The following is a 22,696-nucleotide window of genomic DNA, read 5'->3' on the forward strand; positions in this document are numbered from 1 at the left end:
GCTTTTATTATTAGCACCATCATTACTCTGCCCTATGGCTCAACTTTAGAGCAAATTGGCCACAACTCTTAAAGAATTAGTTAAAATAGCCCAAAGAAATCTAAAGAGGAGAAGCATTTGGAGGTAAATTTATTGGTGAAGGAAAAACGTCAACATTTCAGTACGTAGTTACCTGAATCTGCAAAATGAATGCAAACAGCCAAAACCGCACAACCTAACACTAATAGTATGGGCTTACTCAGGTAGTACTCTATCTCGCTTTAGTTGTGCTGCTACAGGTCTCGATTGCTGTTATACCTCCCATGATGCAATAGGTACTTTGTTCTCTCTACACTTCATAATACAACATTTCCATGAGTAACAACTTTCTGTTCCTCTCTCTTAACTCACAGAAAATATCCTTGAGGTGAGCGAGTTTTTTTGGCAGTCAGGACTGTGTTCTCACAAGGGGCCGACGGGACACAGATGGCAACAATTAAGGCCGAGTAATTACACCTGAAAGGAAAGCCAGGGCAGATACAAACAAGGAAAACAGCCAAAAATCACATCAACTAAACACAAAGCAGGTGCTTTACAACTGAACACAAGAAACCAAAATCCTGACCAAAGTGGAAGAACGTCTCATCGACATACAGTGTCTCATTGTCACATTTACTGATGATACTACAGTGGTCGGATGAGTCCGAGCGGAGGTCCTGAACTCAGCCGCCTGGTGTTCAGAGGACAACGTCATTGTTTTTAATCAAGTGCCATTATTTGTCATGAATTCTTTTTAGCCTTCTGATCCTTGTATGTTTTATGTTTGTTTGTATCTTGTTTTGATATGTTTTTATTTTTTTGTAAAGTTACTTGTCCTTGTATGTATTTTCTTTTATATGAAACTGAATTTATTTTTCTGCTGCCATCTTGACCAGGACTCCCTGGCAGAAGAGATATTGAATCTCAATGGGACTTTCCTGGATAAATAAAGAATAAATAAAAAAAAACAAAAAAAAAACCTTGCTCTGAACAACAAGACTGGTTCAGAAGCACAGCACCGACCCAGCCCTTCGTGGACACTTTCGATTATTCACTCCTTCAGATTTTTCGGCGTCCTCATCTCCACCGACATCTCCTGCACAGAGAACACCAAGGTATTCATCAAGAAGGCTCAGCAGCTGCTACACTTATAGGAGTGGGCTTTTAATCTAATTGTACATGTATAAAGGCATTTTATTCTATTCGTTCATATTCTATCCTATTCTATCCTATCCTATTCTAAGAAAACCAAAAAAAAAACAGTGTGAGAACCAATTACCCTGGTCTTAGCTTAGCTGGGGGTTAGATTTGAAACCAGGTAAAAGCCTGGTTTTAACAGACTGTGACTATTCATGCACTGCATTGAGTGGAAGATGACAATGTCGAGATGTTTTTTACCAGTTTGCAACGCCACTGTGCTTGATAATGCAATAATGGATAATTGCAGTAATCATATGTGCAATATCTATGCAATACCTGTCTACCTCACACTCATTCTACCTGCTTTTTTTTGCACTGTTTTTTTTTCCTTTGCATTATTTTTTATCTTATATTTTTTATCTTTTTATCTCCACCGCAATGTATATATTGTCCATATTTTGTAATTATATATATCTTTTACTTTTTTACCTTTTTACCCCCTTCCCCGCATGCGTGTGTGTGTGTGTGTGTGTGTGTATGTTAAGTGTACTGCTGCTAACACGTGAGTTTCCCCATTATCTCTTATCTTATAGATAACGGATGTCCACTGGAAGGTAACTGGCTTTCTTTGGACAGCAGCAGAGGACAGATCTGAGCTGCTATGACACCATGACTGAGGAGAAACAGCATATGAGGAAATACATTATCTGCTTGCCCGTTTTGTATGTAATTTTGGTCCACACTTTTCTACTGACTTACAGCTCAAACAACAACTGAAGACTTAAGATTTAACATTGAACATTTGAAGATTGCTGATGTCTATTTAACCAACTTAGTTGCTCAGTGACTTTGAACCAAAATCCCAAGTTCAGTGGCCGTTTGGTTATGGAAGTTGTTTTCTTCCCCCTCCGAGTACAGTTGAATGCAGCGTTAAACCCCTCGCTGTGTCATTAGTGCCTGTAACTTAAGCTGCATCTGAAGGTTGCTTTGATCTCTCTCGCTCTGATTAAAAATAAAAACTCCACATCATTACTGGAGTCATCTCTTTCCCTGCATGTTTGCTTGACGTTTTAAAAAGAGCCATTTTGTTGATATTTATCCTCATTTAGACCCATGCAGTCAGATAATCTGTAAATTAAAACTAAGGCTGTTTTGTAAAATTGTTTCAGAGGCACAAATCTTTATTTGTCACCATAAATAAATGTTATTGTTTGGAAGATTTGAAATCTATTAAAAAATAAACAATTTCCTCTAGGCTGTACTTGATTCGAAATGTAAATCGCTGAACATGCTGGTACTAATCATAATAATAACAACATATAATTAAAGCTGCAAGCAGCGATGAACGGGCGCTCGCGCGTGCAATTTTCACCAATAAAGGTCAAGGACTCAAAACTAAGTCCGATGACACCACCCATGACTCTTTATGTCAAACCATTCAAAAGTTATGGCAGAAAATAGGAACTATGAAATATCGACCAATCAGAAGAAAGGGCGGGGCTAATTTGCACCAATTGTGGTCAAGGACTCAAAACCGAGTCCGATGACACCACCCACGACTCTGTATGTCATACTATTTAAAAGTTATGGCAGAATATATAAAATATAGACCAATCAGATGAAGGGGGGCGCGCTTTTTGGCGTCTATCGTCGCCACGGTAACGCTTTTGACTGAGAAAAGTAATGCACATCATCACAGGATCGAGACGCACATTTTGAAATGGCATAAATTGCGCCAAAATTACACGATTAATTCAAAATGGCCGACTTCCTGTTCGGTTTCGGCCATGGCGCCAAGAGACTTTTCTTTAAGTTGCGACATGATACTGTGTGTACCGATTTCCGTGCATGTACGTCAAACCGTATTGTGGGGCTTGAGGCACGAAGTTTTCTAGGGGGCGCTGTTGAGCCATTAGGCCACGCCCATTAATACAAACCATTAAATATCACATTTTTCGCCAGGCCTGGCTTGCGCGCAAAATTTGGTGACTTTTTGGGCACGTTTAGGGGGGCAAAAAGGCCCTCCTTTCGTCGGAAGAAAAACGAGAACGAGGATAACGATGATAATAAAAATTCCTACAGATACGATAGGGCCTTCGGACTGTCAGTGCTCGGGCCCTAATAATGCTGTTTTTAAGGGCCAGATTGTACGAAATATCAAGATCTGGGAATAAAAAACATATCAGAAAATCTCCCTTTAAGCTACATTTCTCTGACAGCCGAGGAATGAGTCCGTGGCGTGTTTGAAAGTGCTCCCTGGTGGTTTCCTGTAATAGATTTCCAGGGTAACCAAGAAACACTCGGGTTTCTTTTTGTTTCTTTTCTTCTTATTTTTTTGTGATTTTCTATCACAGCTCCAGTCTGAAATTCTACAGTCACAATATAGACTACCAAGTAGATCTACTTTATTTTCAAAGGAATCCAGCAGATTGTATTGTTAGATAGATAACACTGTTTTCCAAAGTTTCCCATACTGCAGTACACTTCTGATGAAATGCATGAAAAACAAAAGAGAGCGATACTATTTGTGATAGTGTTTTGGGGCATCCTGCAGCATCCTCTCTTACACACAGGCTCAGTGTCAGCAACTTCATCCTCATTTGCAGTTAGAGATTTTGTTCTTGTCAAGCTTGTAACTACATTCATTAGTGCAAATAAAATCCGAGTAAGTGAGAAGAGACTCAGAGTTCTTTATTGCACTGCCTTTTCAAAAAGCGCAAGAGTGATATTTTCAGCTGCTGGTATGTTTCACTCTACAAAAACATGTTGCTGCAATTCTGACTCTTTAAGTATTTTGCTGTTGAACTGTATCTTAATGATGTCTTTACATGTACGAATAGCATCAATTATGGCTCTTTTGGTTCTGAATGCTGTTCAATAGAATGATGATGGAGTCACTCATCTAAAAGTTATTTCTTTTAATAATTTAATCCACAATGTGTTGCATATGAATTAGTCTTATTAGGAAAATGAGTCCAAGCTTTGCTGTCAAGTGCTATTTATGTAATACCACTGACGAGATTTGAGATCAGGGCTCTCAGACTGCACCGTAGAGGTGCACTTTTCTGACAAAGATAATGATGAAACAATTACTGTAAGAGCACTCCATCCACCCTTATCCAGGGTGACCTATGGAAGGAAGATAGGAGCTTTGTGCTGGACTCAAGGCCCTCGTGTATCGTTTCTGGAAATCAAACTTGTGACCTTTGTTTCAGCCTTTCCTTCTGCATCTACTCATCCAACATCAGCATAACTCCTGTAATGTTTTGGGTTTATTACAGGAAAGATCAGATTTTTTTTAGAAGGGGGGGAAATAAAGCTAATTACTAAAAATGATTCAAAAAGAATCATGAAATCCACTCAGCTGCAGCTCCAGAGAAGCAAGAACACAGGCCACACAGTTCCTTGTTGCTCAGAGCTGTTTTCAAACACAAATAATGGAGATGTTTTAGTGAAACATTAGATCTGTACGTGTCTCAGTAGGTGCTGCTCACAAATGCACATCACAGCAGATGGTTTTTGTGAAGATGGCTAATAGACGACACGTATTTAGCCCTTCTCTGACCTTGTCTACGTTCTCTCTAGTGTGTGTTTCTCATTCTCCCGGTCACACATACACTCACACAGTGCTCATTATTATATTCATGCACTCTAGTGAGACAAGGTCACATGTGTTAGTACCCTTGCAGCTCATTGAAACAAAACTCCATTCCTCCTGAACAGTGATTAAATTAGTAGCTCATACATAGCTGCAAACCTTTAGTAACTGACGAAAGGATCTATCGTTTACTTTGCAATGATATGCTAAACAGCCTGAACAAATTTAAAGTCAGTTCGGTTCCTTGCCTATTAGGAGATACTGTGGTGGGGTTAGGTATCAGCGAACCTGCAGGATGACCTCCTCCATACCCACTTAATCAGAAATGCTCCAATTATGTGATAGTGGCATGTCTTCACGACTCTCGCAGGGCAGTGGAAATCATGCTTTGTTTACAGAAGACACTCTTGCATTTGAACCTATCCGTAATGGTGAGTAACGCTTTGGGAACAGAACGCCGTACCGGCATACAAATGACGCGGCCTATCATCTGCTACATTCATGCATCGCCTCACAAGCAAAAGTAGTAATCGCAGGTGGAACGAGGGGCTCACACCCTGGCGGGATAATCAGTCATAGCCGATCGGCTGTGACCAATGTTACCCACGCTCTGATCCCAAAACAGAAACTAGCAGACACAGCCAAAAAAAGTCATGGGTTTGAAAGAGTCAGTCAGTTTCACATCACGGAAACACACTTATATCCAGAGGTGTCAAAAGTATTCACATTCATTACTCAGGTAGAAGTATAGATACTAGAGTTTAAAAATACTCCTGTAGAAGTTGAAGTATCAACTCAAGTTTTTTACTCAAGTAAAAGTATAAAAGTACTGGTTTCAAAACTACTTAAAGTATACAAGTAAAAGTAATGTAAGGGGGAAAAAAGCCATTAAGGACAAAAGCCATTGAAAATGAATGTATCTTAGTATAATGCAAATATATTAAAGAACCATATATGTGTACTATTGAGCATTAACATGTGTTTCAGAGAGCAGGAGATATGATGACTAGTTGCCTATAAGTATTGTAATGGTGCTAAAACATACTTCAGAGGCATGTTATCATTTATCCTAACCTTTATTGGAATGTACATCCAAGTTTAGTTGCAGGAATCTGAGGGAACGGATGTAAGAACAAAACTGGACAAGAACATCTGAAACAACCACAACCAAATTCACTCTATCCGGATGGAGCAATTTAACTGGATAGTTTGTTTTTTTTAAAGGCCGAAATGAAATAGAGTAACAAGGCTATTTTTAAAATGTAAGGAGTAAAAAGTACAGATAATTGCGTGAAAATGTAAGGAGTAAAAGTAAAAAGTCGTCTGAAAAATAATTACTCCAGTGAAGTATAGATAACAAAATTTCTACTTAAGTAAGGTAACAAAGTATTTGTACTTCGTTACTTGACACCTCTGCTTATATCGTACATTAAAGTCATGACAACAAGTCTGACTTGACTCCTTGATAGTGAGTTTAGCTCCTGTGGAAACAATGACATAAAGAGCAAAAAGAAATTAGATAGCATTTTGAGGATAAAGTACGGCCCAGATATGTCTTATGTGGCATTTACCAGTGTATGAACTGTCTGGGATGCTGAAATCGGCTCCTCTAATGGTCATCACTCTGAGCAGCTGTTAGCTCAGCTATCCATCTCAACTCCTGCCTGATTCTTCAAACTCCCAGCTCTGTGACCGACTGCAGGTAAACTAACCACTTAGAAATGCTTCACACAACCACCCTTTGAAATAAATAAATTAAACGATTCTTAGATTAGTTTTTATCTTTTACAGCCTCAAAAGAGGAGGAGAAGAGGAGTCAGGATTGGCCTGCGGGGAAAGAAATAATGCAGAATCTACTGGGGTTCATTATTATATTCTGCATTCTTCCTGCTGTATTCAGAGTGGTTTGCCCTTGCCATCAGTCAAAGTACATTTTTGTCTTTTCCTCTTATGCACGAGTCTCTTTTTCATCTGGAGCATCAGAAAGTTCTCAATAGTTTCTAAGCTTTTCTATCAGGGGATCCTCTTTTTTTGTAGTGTACCATCCCTCCTTTAGGAACGTTGCTCTTCTCAATTTTAAAAAGATGTTCTGTTGTCATTAGCATCAATTTAAGGCACCCGGCGCTATAATAGACTTAAGGAGTTTGGTGTAATCTTGTCTGAAAGGAGTTTAAGTGTAACATATGTGTATTTATATACGTGAAGTCAAACACTCAGCTTTAACACATTAACTCGGTTGATAGAGCTCTAATTTTGATTTTATTACTGTTGCAACTGAAATGCCATCTGGGACAACCTAATTTGCTTTGTAAAAGCCTTTAAAATTAGCTAAATTGGATTCTGATGCTTTAACTGTCCTAAATCAGTCTCACATGGATCCTACAGCTTTATTAAAATGTCACAGTAGAATTACTGGGGAAAAAACAAACATATACGTTGCGAAAAAGGGAGTATGAGTGGCAGGTTGAATTAAAAGGCTGACTCTCTTCAGTTTCACCAGCTGCAGGTTCTTATGGGGTTTAGAGTTTAATAATCTGGAATAATTTTACCTCTGAGATAAGAAATGTAATGCTTTTCAGTGAGTATCTTATTCCCCCCCTCCCACACTTTTCTGTCTATATTTATCCACACTCATTAGTTATTATGTAAATTGTTTTGTGCTCTGGCCAGTGGAAGCATTTATCTACCCAGCTGCCGGAGTGAAGCAGTGGTCATCAGTAATGACTGTCATTACGCCGGGCAGCCCCCGGCAGCCAACAGTTAGCCCCAGTGGTGAAAACTATTGCTGCATTCAGCTCTCTGTTAGCAAACCCCTTGAAATGTTGGCACAAAATGGCTCAGTGGGAGTCGGTGCTGGTATTCGACGTGCTGTGTGTTCCTGAGCAGCTGTCTCCCGCTGATGCATGCTGAGGGCTAAAGCAGATTGCAGCTGACATGAATCGGAGACGCCGGCCTCAGATTTCCAGCAGCATGCAGGAGCTGGAACACATCTCCCTGTGTTTTATCCTTTTTACAAAGACTGCCAGCGCTTTCTGCACTCCTCTCATATTTTACTCATAACAGCTTTTCCAGCCCTCTTCTGGGCCTTGTCATGTTTCAGGGCTCTGAAGCGTTGTGTGGTTACTCAAACCACCTCAATCCACCTTCAGGCTGACCTGGAGCGAGCAGGAGAGGCGGCGCATCATCCATCTGTTCGGCCCTGAGGTGAAAAAACAACATGGAATTTGGCTACTCTCTCATCTTTAGGATCCCCCCCCCCCCATAAAAAAACAGTTGGGGTACTTAAAGATTCTATATAATCCTCAAACAAAGACCGTTAATAGCACTTTTGAGTCCTTCACTTGCAGAATCGATCTGCAGTTTTAACTTTGGTGGATTTGAGCAGCTGGCAGCATCAACGACACTTTCAAAACTTGAAGATTGACATAAACTTTTGGCAGCAATGGTACCAACCCTTAATGATTAACTGTGGGTTGCCAAAGAGTTCGTATCTCTCAAGGATTCATTTATTGATTCATTCTCTCAAGGATTAATTGTACAAATTTTGTTCATGGAGTTCAAGTTTTCTTCTCACATTGTTCCATCATCAGTGACTACGTTTACATGCAGTCAAAATTCGGGTTATTACTAATATTCCGGATACTGAAACATTCGGAATATTCCGTTTCCATGCGTGAGCAAACAGGGTTATCCTTGTATATGTGGTAATTAATCATTCGAGATATCTGGATCAAACCAGCGACGCACGGAGAACGTGATGACGCAATTAGCGTCATTTCCGCTTCCGCTTCCTGTATCCAAATTCAAAACAAATGCTGCTTCGCGCAACTTTTCGGTCACCTTCTCGTAAATCTCGCTATCCCGGTACTTTCTACCGTCTACAAATGCCAAAATGTTCATATCCTTCATTACATTTATGAAGTGATTAGTCTCCTCCTCACTCCAAAAGTGTGGTGTGGTCTTGCGTTTCTCGGTGTTTGTAAGAACTTCCTGGACTCAAAAGACCAGGATTCCTTGTGAACAGAGCATGCGCAGAAAACAAATTCCTGTTCCGTTTGATGGGGATATTCTGTTAGGCGTTTACATGACCCAATATTCGGGTTTTAAAAGGAGTAACCCAGGGGTCATATTCAGGTTTTTAAAAACCGGAATATGAGCAAATTCGGGTTATTCAAATGGGTCATTGGTGTTTACATGGCCGTGCAAATTCGGATTATTGCCAATATTCGGGTTTTAAAAGGGTTAATGAGTGCATGTAAACGCAGTCAGTCACAACTCTAAACGGGCTAAATATTCAGTGTGAAGCCAAATAGCCTTGAAAATAGTCATATTCTTGCCAGCTTGTGGGATGTGGGTTTGTGTTTATCTCTAATTAGCTGATTTTTGCAAACTGCAATGCGAAATGTTATCCTCTTTGTTAGTTTTCCCCAAATCACCGGAGGCAGACGCATCAAAAACAAAAAGAAAAAAACTTGGCAGATGATTGGATAAACCATCTGCTCAACAGATATGAGGGGCCGGCTGCAACAAAACGGATCATCAGACCCAAGTTTTCCTGGGAAAATCAAACTCTCAAGCTGTTAGTGCACCTGCATTGCAGCACTGAAATGCTCTACACCTGCTTCAGAAGGTCTTCAGATGTCTGCAACATTTGCTTGTGAATTCTCCTGGTACGAAGCCTGGAGTATCAGAGTGAGCTCTTCGCCTTAACCGCTGATCCTGCATGGAGCTTGAACTGAGTGTGAAGTGGATGCAGATATCTGCAGTACTAGTCCCTTAGTAAATTTAAGGTTATCTCTTCAAAACGAGGACAAAACAGTGTAAAATGGAACAAACAAAAAGCTTAAAATGCGTAAAATGCCTCAGCATGACACTTCATTTCCTTGAAAGTAATGCACTTAGATTAAAAGTCTTTTATGCTGTAATGATGCTTAATTTAACTTGCAGACAAAGCATGAAATGTTTTATTCGTGTCTGCCTATTGTGTTTGAGTAGGTTACATTTACAATTTTTCAGAATCACTGATATGAGAAAGCGATCATTAATTAAAATGGTAATTTGTCTAGAAATGAATAATAAGCAGTTTGTGCATCAAATCTATCATACATTCATATAAAATAGGCACACTTGTATGTGTCTGACAGGTTCAGGCCTGAAGCTTCTTTGTTAAATGGTGCAAGTGCTTTGCTGCCAGTTTTCCTTGAACCTTCACCCTCTTAAAAAAAAGGAATCATTGCAAAATCAATTATTCAATATCAACACTCCCCTTCTTATGTCATCTTACGCAGCCTCTAAGGCTCACAACGGAGCGATCCTTTCCAACCTGTTCAGAGACCATTAAATTAACTGGAGGCTTAATGGTGAAATGGGGCATTTGGGAGGGAATGAACTCGGTGTAAGGCATCTGAGCGTGAACAGCAGAGAATAAAAATAATTTGATTATCAATGGCTTTTCTTTGAATGTGAGTCATGTTGCATAAAGCATGACTGTGTTATTGATCCATAATGGCTCACACTGTCTCGTACTGCTCCTACTTGCTGTACCGGAGCGCATTAAGATACGATTATCATCTATTGTGTGGCATGAGCTAATGAGTTTCCAGAGACAGAAAATGAATGCTTTCATCCCCAAATCAGAAGCTTCTACATAAGGTATTGCTTGAAATGACAAAGAAGAAGAAGAAAAGAAAAGTCAAAGCCCGTGGGTGACTTTGACAGTTATGTTCGGCCGAGCAGAGATTTTTACGAGGACGGATAGCTGTAATTTGTAACCGTAAAGTCAGGTGTCGGCTATTTCTGAATGATGGATTTGCTTGCCACTCAGACGTCTTTCCTGCATCCCTGTCATCCTCATTACTCACGGTTCATGTGTCAAATTGGCCTCTTCCTGCTGGTATGAATATCACCAGATCATAGGCCTGTGGCACTGACAAATGTTTAACCGGGACTTCATTTCACCGGCCGTGAATGACAATCTTCTCCACTATTTTCTCTTTGAAAAACACACAAACAAACAGTGCACAGGTTTCAGTAAAGAATAGAGTCTTACATAAGAATCGAAAAAGCACAGACTGCACATTTTCCCTCTGTTGGATCAGCCCTCATTTGAAATTCTGATGCGGAATCGACTCCTCTGCCCTCGCATGGAAAAATAAATAAATAAATGAATAAATAAGAAAAAAAAAACTGTAGAGGCGTGATATCAGCAGTTATTAAGGACAGAACAGATGCACATTTTAACTTGCAAATGAAATGATACTGTAGGTGGATCCATGCACATCATACTTTAGGGCAATAAATGATGTAGTCTTTTTTTTTTCAAAATCTATTCCCAGGGTGCTGTGCAGCAGATAAGTGAATATTGATATATTCAGTGTTTGCTTCGAGGAGACGATTGTTATTCTGTGTGGTGTTTTGGAGGATCTCGTCTTAAAGAGCAGCAGTGGATCTGGAGCCTGGAGACTACTTAGCGTGCGTGTGTGTGTGTGTGTGTGTGTGTGTGTGTGTGTGTGTGTGTGTGTGTGTGTGTGTGTGTGTGTGTGTGTTTGCAGCCAGACAATGCGTCTGGATTCACAGAAAACCAATCAAGACACCTGCCGGCTACCACTGCCAGTCACTGATAAAATAGAAAAGACTGCGGGCCTCTGGCGCACACTGTCTCTTCCACACAACAGCCGCCTCGTAAAGGTCATGAAGGATTGAAGGAATTGTTTCCTCACCCATTTTATTTCTCTGTCTTTAACACATGGGCCTCTTAATGTCTGTCGGATGAACCTGATGAAATAAAACACATTAAAAAGGCAGTTGTGGACTGTGATCGTTTTTTATTACAAAAAGAACATCGGCTCAAGGCGAGAAACAGATCGAAACAATGGGCTCCGGTACAGACAATAAAAAGCTGCTTGAGTAACTGACCCACAGCTACAACGTCAGGATTAAAGCGCTTCACCATTTATCATGCACAGACGGGATTACTCTGCAGGAGATGCATGCAGCAAAAAAAAAATAAACTCACCACCTCAGCACAAAAATGTTACAACATCTGCATTATGCAGTAAAAGGCCACAGCAGATCACACGAACATCAAATATCATCAAAAGGATCACAGTTCACGTCACGTCCCAGCAGGGACAACGTCAGGGAACTTTTTTTTTTTCTTCTCAACTTTAATGATTGAATGAACTTTTTTTTCCTTTTTTTTTAACAGTTTGTATGACATCTGTGAAGAGCACAGACACTGATGTGATAGTGTTTCCAGTGTCTTTGCTACCTACGATACTGTAAACAGTCTACACTATAAGGCGCACAGTTGAAAAGTTGCCCAACGAAAGAGCCACAACTTCAATTCGTAAAGGGTTTGATGGGAAAACGCGTCGACATCTTCTCCATCAAGACTCTGCAGGTCTGGCATACCAACTGTCAATATACCAACTGCAGGCAGTAAAATGCTGTTTGATTTTTATTCCAATGGCCACCACGCTCAAGTGCACACGCTTCAAACACGCACTCATACCTGAAAAAAACATCAACAAAATAAAAAAAACATTTAAGGACAAAAATATGAGCCTACTTCGTCTCCTCTTCCTAAAACATTCATCCCAACATTTTTCCAGAGAGGCACGCAGTACAGCACAGTAAACTTTTTTCTTAGACACCTCTTTTGGTTGTTGACATCTAAAAACGTTGACACTGAAGGCCCCTCCTCGACTGAAAAGAGAAATAGCATCATCGTTTTTATTTTGTTTTTAAAATTGCACGCACGTGACAGTTCATTTCTCATTGCTGGCATCTGCCTGTTCAACACGTTCCGTAACATTAAAGGGAGCTTTTCCACGGACATCTTCCTCTTTGCGATTATGAAACCTGCATTGCGACCATTGAACTTTTTTTTTTTTTTAAACCCTTGCAAGGCACTAATACGGAAGAGTATTAGGGCCATGCAGGAGAAAAAATATTTGAAAGGGGAACATTTTTTATTTATTGTGCACTTCGAGAAAAAAGTTGAAATGTCGAGATTAATGTTGAAGCACAATTTCGAGAAAAAAGTCGAAATGTTGAGGAGAAAAAAGTCGAAATGTTGAGAATAATGTTGAAGTACAATTTCTAGAAAAAAGTCGAAATGTTGAGAAAAAATTCAAAATTTCGTGAATAAAGTTGAAATGTTGAGAAAAAAAAAGGCGACATTTTGACTTTATTCTTGAAACTGTATTTCAACATTATTCTCGACATTTCGACTTTTTTCTCGAAATTGTACTTAAACATTAATCTCGACATTTCGACTTTTTTCTCAACATTTCGACTTTTTTCTCGAAGTGCACAATAAAAAAAAATCTTTTCCCTTCTTTCTAGAAAGTTGGGACCGTCGCATTAGTTCTCACAAAGACATAAGGCATTAAGTTCCTCTTCGGCTGCATTGTGTCAAAGTCTTTTGAACTTTTTCCTCGAAGTAAAACTAAATACTATTAACAAAATACCTCATCCCAGACTGATTACACTAAAAATTGTTTTACTGTAACTATTTTAAACACTGATTGTCTACCTTTTCAATAGAAAGCCTAAGATGTACGTAAACATGACGAGATGTAAACACTGTTTTAATCCATCTGGCTTGTGTCTCAAAGGATAATTGGACCCTGTGTGAGATGTGAGGAAACACTTCCAGACATGAGATGGAGGAGGAGTGAGGTAGTCCACACGGGAACTGATGACAGGGAAAGGGAGGGCCAACCTCTACTGGCTCCGCTGCACCATGTCAGGGTGTTGCTCTATCATTTATATTCACACCACAGTTCTGCCTGTCTTGTTATTGTTAAGAATTTTCTAATTTGGCAGGGAGAAGCTGTTGAATTACTTTAGACGACGCTGTCAAATTTACTTTCAGTCTGAACTTTCAGGAGATTTTTCTGACAGCTGTTTCTTTTCTTCCAGGAGAATTGGCAGTCATTTGTTCTGAGGGCCACGGTGCTTTTTTTTTTAAGCGTCTTAGTCAGTCAATTTAAACTTCACATGTAGCCCGTGCGCTCTGGGGGACGGCTCAGACGATGCGGTAGTCAAACGTGTCTTTCTCGGTGTGGTCTGTCCAGTTGGACGAGGGCATACTGCGGTAAGGGTCCAGCAGGATGCGGAAACAGCGCACGATCAGCAGGGCCAGGAAGATGAAGAGCAGCAGCACGAAGACGAAGGCGGCCTTCTGCTCCAGCGTCAGGTACGAAGGCACGTGATGGCCGCCTCCCGACGAGGACAGCGTGCTGCTGAAGAGGCCCTCGGCCATCCTGGGCACGTCCATGCTTGATCGTCTCGGCTCCAGCTCTTTGTTGTTTGCTGAAAGTTCTCCGAAGGGAAGGTGAGCTTAGGGGGCAGGACCTGTGGGCTTTAACACATGAGACGACAAAATCAATATCATGAAATAAATAAGCAGATTTTATCCATTTATGGGGGATTCTTTAATTCGGGGCACTTTTGACTTTTGGAATTTTGAAAAAAAGAGTTCTTTAATCTCTGTTTTTTCTATTTCAAAAGGTTTATCAATTGGTCTGGAACAAAGATCTTAGCATAGCTTTGATTGTACTTCATGATCATTTGGATATTATGATGCTTTTTTCAAAGTTGTCACAGCAAAATGTCATTACCATCACAAAAACAAAACACTGATTTTAATACAAAATGATTTGACAAGCAACGTTTTCACAATCATTCCAGTAAGTACAAAACATGCTGTTTAAAAATCATGTTCTAAATATTTGTAAGTACATTTAAAATACATTTTAACACCATGTTCTCTCTAACTTTTTTAATATATTGCCTTGTTTCAACAATGAAATATTGCATACTAATGAAAATATTTGAATTGCAATGCATATTTTTTCAGAAAATGCAAATTTAGACAATTAAACATTACCACAATGATTGAGGTAAAACCCAAGTTAACAAAAAAGCAAAATTTTCTGTCAAAAAGTGTATTGTGACGGTAATGACAATGTATTCCGGTAATAACATGTTTTGGTAATGACATAAAAATGAACACTGGTGTTTTTTTTGTTGTTTTTTTGACAACAAAGATAAAGAAAATACTACTTTTTAAAAACAACACCTTTTAAACACTTAACCTACCACTAAAATTAATCATTTGGTAAACTACCACAGCATTGCTTATGTAATAATATCTTCTTCCGGCCGGCTGGTTCCATTCTGACATAAAAAAGGATCAAACAAGAGAATTGGCATGCTCAACTCAAATTTCCCATATGATGGGTGTCAATCCAAAAATGATAAAATAGAAAATAAAGTTTTCAGGACTCTCAAATAAGTGTGTAGCATTTTAATTCAAGCATTTTCTGGCTTCGTATCTGTATAATACAGATACGAAGCCAGAAAATGTTAAGTATTCTCAGGCAGAACAATGCGGCGCCTGCATGAGTCTAAATTTCAGACCTCTGGCCACAAAATCCACTCAGTGAGCAACTAAATCTCAGCGGACTCCTTTGGCTACCGGTTTCAACGGTTCGGGGGATTTGAACTGACACTTTGGAGTTTGTTATGCGACATTTATTGGAGAAAAGCCACTCTGGAGGTAGATATGCCACCGGCATCGTTATACTGCCTGATATTGTGAAATGTCCATTCCTCCCCTCGGTGAGTTACATATGCAGCCAAGCTGCATCAACAATTTAAATTCAGGGGAAACATTTATTTTAGACACGTAAGCTTGTATAAAGAAAAATGGATTTGTGCTCGGGCGAGGTTGTATGAATGAAACATGAACACAGACAGGTTACAGCTGGTTGATGAAGTCAGTTCCATCCCGGAGCTGCCGCCACCCATAACTGCTTTTCAAGTAGTTCGGACTAAATTAACACAAACGCTGTCCTTGTCAATTATGTTTAATATTAACTGTTAAGTTGATGTCCCTTCTTCATCACCTGCTGCGTATTGTGACACTTTCAGACTGAAATTCTCGGCCACAAAAAGATGTGAGATGCTACCCTTCGTCTAAAGGCCCTGACACACCAAGCCGACTGTCGGCCGTCGGGCCGTCGATGAGTGTTGGTGTGCGTCTGTCGGTCTAGTTTCCCCGGTGTGTCCCGCACGTCGCCACAGGTCGGCCGCCCGTCAGCAGCTTTTCAGCCGATTCGACACGTTGAATCGGCGTCAGCCGTCGGTCAAACAGCTCACTCTGTGATTGGCTGTTCAGGTAGCATGGAACTGAACAGGGAAAAGCCGAGCGAAATTTTTGAAATCGTTGGTTTCATGTCCAGCTCTCGACACAGGTTCGGGTAAGCTCCTTGAGCCTGTCGCTGTTGTATCCATGATTTCACCCATGTAGTGCCGAGGAGGAGAAAGCCGAGGGCTGACAACGCCAGTGCCAATTCTTTATTCTTACGCATTGTGGTAGCGAGAGTGGTTTAGAAATGTGGTGTGAATATGAAGCCTATTTGTTTTGTTTACGGCTTCCCAGAGCTTCCGGTTTTCCCTTGTTTTTGAGTGAATACAGACTACCGCTGTTTGTCGTCTTTGCAGTTTGTCTAGTGCTTCTTTTTGAGCCCGACCCAGCCCGACACAGGCGACACGAGGCGACACAGCAGTCAGTCGACACCGGGCGACGTCGGGTTGGTGTGTCCTCGGCTTAAGAGCCTCGACTTCAGCGTCTTGTACTATGTCCTCCATCCCAGTCTTTTAAAACTGTAAGTGATGAATGAGGGATAAATCTGACAGAAAAACACGAAACACACCCTCACTCACTGATTATTAGTGTCAATGACGACACATCCTCACCCTACAGAAGCCCTAGTAGCACCCAGCTACAGACAAGTTCATGAGAAGACGTTCAAGGAGTGGAGCAGGAGTAAAGAGGAGTTGTTAACCCTCACAACGAACTGGCAGTGTCATCGTGACCCTTAGTGCTCTGTGGTGTGTGAAAAAAAGGTGTTTCTTTTCTAATTTGACACACAGCGTGTGAGATGACTGGTACTTAAAAACGGACAGGCTTGGAGCTGATGAAAGTAACTACATAACTGCAGTAACACAGAGTAGTTTGGACACCAGCTCCTCTCTCCGAGCATTTCGTACGGGGAGATGAAAACACAGCAGTGACACTAAAAAGGGATTATACTGCTTGTTAACACACGATGTAATGCTGGACTTGTTCCTGCGAAGGAGCATCTCTGCACCCTGGATATAAACTCTAATCTGTGACTTTCATTTTTCTAAAAAGACTTTTAATTGTCAGTGGTTGACATTTCCCCCAGTTTGTGTTTCTGTTTTGCCCCGCCTGTCTTCCATCTGCCCTGATTGTTCACACCTGTGTCTCGTTACCCCTTGTGTATATCTGTTCTTGTCTTTCCTTTGCTCCTGGTGGTTCCGTCCTGTTTCTTTCCTCCATGTGTCCTGCCAAGTTTTTGCTTAATGTTTTCGATCCCTGTTTTTGATCCTGCTAAGCAGCGCTTTGTTTTTTGTTTTTTGTAAAATAAACCCTTTTTTGTTGAACTCCTGTCTCTTGCTCTCCTGCATCTGGGTCCTCACCACACCAGCCTGACATTAATTAGTTTTTCCTTCTTAGTCATTCTTAAATTCCAATGTTATTTCCCTTTGGGGATTGATAGTCTTAATCTGTTATGTTAATAAGATGCAAAACTAGAATTTAAGATCATAAACTTATCAATGAATTCATAAATCATGTGAGAAATTGTACATTTTTTTGCGCAGACTTTGATTCCAACACACATGTTTTAGTAAACTCCTTGCACTAGCCATAAAACATAATGCAAGTTTAATTGATTTCAACAATGCCTTCATTGTTTTTCATGAACTTACGACCACCTGATAAACAAATGTTGCATACTTCTATATTACCCTCTTATTATTCCGAAGATACTCTAAAGTTTTCCCATTACATTTGAGAACTACGATAAGCAAGAAGCGAACCGTTAATACGTGAGTGGAGAACATAGTATGCAAAGCGCGGCTCTGTTTTAGTGTCTAGACTGCGACCTTGTCTGGATGCATCTCGGAGCCGGCGAGCCCTACAGGTGGTTGGATTGGGACGGGTCAATGTATTCAGTTACATAAGCAAAACAAAACAAGCAAAAGAAAAATACATTATTCTTCCTGCAGCTGTGAGTCACGTCTTCCGACAGCAAGGGGTCTCAACATCACATCTGAAGGAGAGGACAGTTGGATTGTTTTTGAAAAGCGGGGCCGGGAATAAATTAATCAATTGCAAGCAGCTAGCACAACGGGTTGATTTTGATTTTTCTCCCTCCCGCTGAGTAAATTTTCACTGAGACTTTTGTTGCGGCAAATCAGTCTTCATTTGATCTCTTTAAGCCACAGACAAAGTTGTTGATTCAAAGCCGACACAGGAGATCAGCTGAAGTTGTTTTCTCAAGATCAACATAGAGGGTGTCGATATCTGTCCCGGTCCGGTTCATCTCTTCAATTAGCACATTTTGACGCTGTGGTTCCTCCAACACAGCATAAAGCATGGAACGCCGCAAGGCAACAGCTGTTGGTTCTAAAATTATTTGTATTTTGACGTTGTTGTATGAAGTTTGTCTGCTTGAAGCTGAAAGTCACAATTTGCTTTTGCTATAAAGCAAATGAGTTCAAGGGAAACAAGCCTTTTCTGCTCGTCTATCTTTAAAATCTTCTTAAAAACCCTTCAGCATGAACTTTCTCAGCAGGTGTTATTTATCACTTTTTATGATGGATAGAGCAGAATATTAAAGCAGAAGGAAGCTGCGTAAAATCAAGTACATGTCTGATGAGAGATTAGCTAAATTCAGGTTTTGAGGATGTGACTGGTCATCTTGGGATGGATTCCCCCGTGGTCCTGGCAGCTTAAATGAAATACAGATTAAATAGCAGAACTAAGATTCAGATTGTCTGACGCCTTTCCATCTTTTGCCCGCCGTCTTCATATTTATTCAAATATTAGCGCAGATTAACGATTGCTTCAGAAGCGGTAAGCCAAACACCAATCTCTTTCAGGCCATGTCCTTCGATTACGCTGCTATGAGCATGAAAAACCCTTTCAGACAGTGACAATCACTCGGGAGAAATGCTGAATGTGTTATGAGGCAACTCAAAGTGACAAGACGAGCAGAAGGGCTCTCTTCCTGCCTTAAAGGGGAGAAAAAAGAAAAAGAAAATCTATCAACAACTCACAGGAGAGACAGAGAGAGCAGCCTTCAGCCCTGCCTCGCTGATCAGCAGCCTGTAATCCATCACACTTAAAACTCAAAAATGACATTTCACAGCAGTGATTCATTGTTCTTGCTGAGAAAAATGATAAAGAACGGGGTTGTTTTTCTTTGTCCACAGGAATCCCATTAATGTTTACTGTCAAATCATAGTCAGGTTACTGAGTATCAGCCCTTTAGGCCCCCAAAAACACTCTGTCATGTGTGTTATAACGTTATGTAATGCTCTTTAAAAGCCTTCGAACATTTATATCATGAGCGCTTCATGACTAAGCTGTCTGAGTTACAAGCTTTTCTTGACAGAATTTCACAAACATGCGCTAATCATTTAAGCTTCCAGTGGCAACTTAAGAAACAGCTTCTTATGTCAAAAGGGATTGTTGGTAAAACATTACATCATCTGACATCTGCAACAGCTACATTTTCAAAAACATTACTCATTTGGCCCTAAAATATCATCCAGATATCATGACATTTCAAAAACAATGTCAGTGCACAAGATACTGCATTGAAATATACGTGCAGTGGCATTTTAGTAGAGATTAGACAAAGCCAGACCAGTCTCTGAGAGTAAAACTGACAATTATGATCAGGATACTGAGCCAAAATGAGAAGAGAAGCGGGTGATTTCAGAGGTATGCAGGTATGGTTGCAGTGTTGGAGCTGATCGTGACTGGGAATTGTAAAAAATTAAAAAGGCATCTGTGCAGGTAAACACACAGACACAAAAAGGTATAACTGGATGTTATTTCTCAACATGTTCTCAGTCACGTCACTAAATGCACTTCCCTTTGTAATTATAATACTGCAAAACGACAAAGGAATGCCTATGGATTATGTGGGCACTTCAAAAATAAAGTATAATAGACCACTTAACTAAACACTTACTGAATAATAGAAAAAGGTGTCTAAGTATTTGCCCTATTTAACCTTGCGTTTGTTCATCTCTTTTTCATATTGGTATTTCAGTCATCTTAATACTTATATGGGCTGTGGGAAACTGGGGAAAAAAGAAATGTAAAATGTAAGAATGCAGAAGAAAAATGTAAAAATTAGAAAAGAGAACATGTGAATATGAAAACCAAAAATGCAGCTGGTGAGGGTGTGATTTTTATTTATTTATCAGGCCTAATCACAATGTGATTTTGACCGAATTGTAAGAAAATAATGAACTAAAATAGCCTACAAGCTGAGTTGTGTCCATCCCTTGTAAGAAATACTGTAGGCATGCAGGCTAATAGATGTCTAAATGAAAGTTAAAGTGAATAAGTGCGCTCCCCTCCGTGGTTTATTTAGTTGGTTGTGCGTGTTGCATCCAAATGCATGAACTGTAATATTATTATTAATTATTATTATTATTATAGACATGGCCACTGATCCAGCGCAATAACAATCTCAGTGCAAAGTAATGTGCCGCCATTTAAGTCAACCTCCACACATCCATCGGCTGGAGCGGATCTCTTTGGCCTGGACCTCAGATCTCAGATCCAGATCTCTTTTTGTTTCTTTGCTCAGCTGCAAAAGGACTCCTGCCTGCACACGTGGATGCATCAAAAAACGCATCCAAATCATGTCTTTTTCGCCTCTCACGGCCCCTGATCACACTTTCTGCAGCAAAAAAACCCACCCATGTAATTAGTGCATGCCATTAAGCCCCCGGACAGATGCGTGCATGTGTCCGTGTGCGCAGACAGGACTCCAGGTGAGAGTAACCGAGTCTGCAACACTAACCTGTTGTTATCTCGGGAGTCTCCGTCAGCGGCAGGGCTCCATTCCGATGGATCCCGCTGCTTAGTTTTCAGCCTCTTTCAAAGAAAACGAGACAAACACGGACCAGGCGCGTCCACGCAGACCGCAGGGTTCCTCACTTCATGGCAGAAAGAAAAATAAAAGCCTCTCAGTGGTTGTTTTTTTCTGACAGTGCTGCCTGAGCCCGGCAGACCTCACCCTTCACTGCTCGCTTGTTTCCCCCCCTCTCGCTTTACACAGGCGCGGATGTACCCGGTCGCTACTGGCAACCTGTTGCCATAGCAATCCTCCAGGTAGGTTATGGATGCTGCAAGCGAATGAGGGAAAGGTGTGGCCCTTCTGTACTAACACGCACACCAAAATTAAATCACACATATTAATATGTATTTATAGAGGTTAATAAAAAATACGTTTAGAATTATATTCTGTTGATTTTTAGAGAGTTTAATCAAAAATACTGTTTGAGTTTGTCAAACGTGAAGATGCTGATATTTTAAGGTGCTAAAAGATCTGTTTCATTTTAATATTTGCAAAATGCATGAGAAGGAAGCTAAATAAAGAAACTCGATTATAAAAATGTTAAATCCTATCTGTATGCGTAGGCTATAGACTTTTAGTTGCTGAAGTTGGTTGAGAGTAGTGAACAAATTGGAAGTCAAGGTGGGACGTAGGTTCAAAGAAGAAAATCTTATTTTGTTGGTGAAATTCCTTCAGAGATGCGGGTCGTGACGGCCCGTGAAGGGGTCAGTGACTGTGCACTGCAGTTCGGAGGGAATCTGAAGTTACATAATGTCCTCAAGTCTTCAGTCACTGTCCAGCTGCTGTGCTGGACTGACACCTAGTGGCCGTTAGTGGGAACTGCACCTGCTCCCAATTCAACTGAAGATCAAATCACATACAGTAGATTCTACTCACTGGTGAGTATTTTCTACCTTCACTTGCTTTGGAGGAATTAATCTCATCAAGATGCAGCAGCTGCAGAAGACCATTATAGTATGTTCCTAAAATAAACCTGTTCAGTCCTGGTCCAGGTCCATTTTACAGAAAGAAAATCTGTCTAACAGCCCCCCTGAAGCGTACCGTTAAAGCACGACATGCTGTTTGTTTAATGAGCACAGGAACAATTACCAGCAGACCTTATATGCCAATTTGTTAATAGATTTGTTTAATTTTTCACGGAGCTGCCCAACGGTATCACAATGAAAATGCATTTGGTGCAAAGATGAGAGCAGCGAGAGTATTTTTTATCCAGCTTATGGCATCTTAATATTCCCTTAAAAAAAGAAAGCCATTGAATGGATGCTCTTTAAGTCGATGGCAGATCCAAATTGAAGTCAATATAATGTCAAATATCACTATTCATGTACGATTTACCTGAATATGAAAAGATTTAAAGTATTTTCAAGCATGAAATGCAGTTTATTTTATTCCCTTTTGATCAACAGCTGATAATCATATATGATATTTGTATAAAAGCAGAATAAAAATAATAAAAACTACTACTATTTATGATTCATAAATGAATTATATGCTAACTGTGTGCATAGAATTCAGTCTTATATAGCTATTACAATTTTTAATCTTAAAACTGAAATTAAGAGAGTTAAAACAGTTTCCCTGCCAGTTGTGCCTGTAAGCAGGTAGTGGGAAGATTGAACCATTTTTTGCCTGAATGTGTTTTTTCTTCATTATAAAAAGACCACAGTGAAGAAGAATGCTGAATTAGTCCAGATACACTCATCTGAAATGTTTCATACATAATTCCCTGTGCATGGTAATGGAGTTGCCTATTGGGCCGCTGGGGCAGCAGGGGTAAGTGATTGGTTGAGACTGGTACTATGTCAGTCTCCCTGCCCTCAGTGATGCTTCACGAGACAATGATCACAGAAAACTGAGGGCTTGCTTTGCTCTGAAGGCATGTCTGGTGCCAGGATATGGATCCAGCCAACACTTCTGCCTTTTATCCCAACAAATGTTCCAACAAATGAGCACA

The 22,696-nt window shown here is 40.3% G+C and overlaps 1 protein-coding gene across 1 annotated transcript; it reads right to left on the reverse strand.

Annotated features, from left to right (window-relative positions):
* Positions 1 to 13,162: 13,162 nt before the first annotated feature.
* Positions 13,163 to 20,887, reverse strand: LOC133441171 (cortexin-3). The gene is made up of 2 exons (XM_061718571.1): positions 20,686 to 20,887; positions 13,163 to 14,126 (listed from the first exon to the last, which is right to left on the reverse strand). The coding sequence occupies exon 2, from the start codon at positions 14,040 to 14,042 to the stop codon at positions 13,791 to 13,793; it is 252 nt and encodes an 83-aa protein (XP_061574555.1). The 5' UTR covers positions 14,043 to 14,126; positions 20,686 to 20,887; the 3' UTR covers positions 13,163 to 13,790.
* Between the last annotated feature and the right edge of the window lie 1,809 nt (positions 20,888 to 22,696).

This window comes from Cololabis saira, chromosome 3 (assembly GCF_033807715.1).
Source record: "Cololabis saira isolate AMF1-May2022 chromosome 3, fColSai1.1, whole genome shotgun sequence".
In the NCBI taxonomy this organism is placed as follows: Eukaryota; Metazoa; Chordata; class Actinopteri; order Beloniformes; family Belonidae; genus Cololabis; species Cololabis saira.

Bases quoted from the DNA above. Each gene is read 5' to 3' on its own strand.
- LOC133441171 (XM_061718571.1), bottom strand. From the start codon at position 14,042: ATGGACGTGCCCAGGATGGCCGAGGGCCTCTTCAGCAGCACGCTGTCC.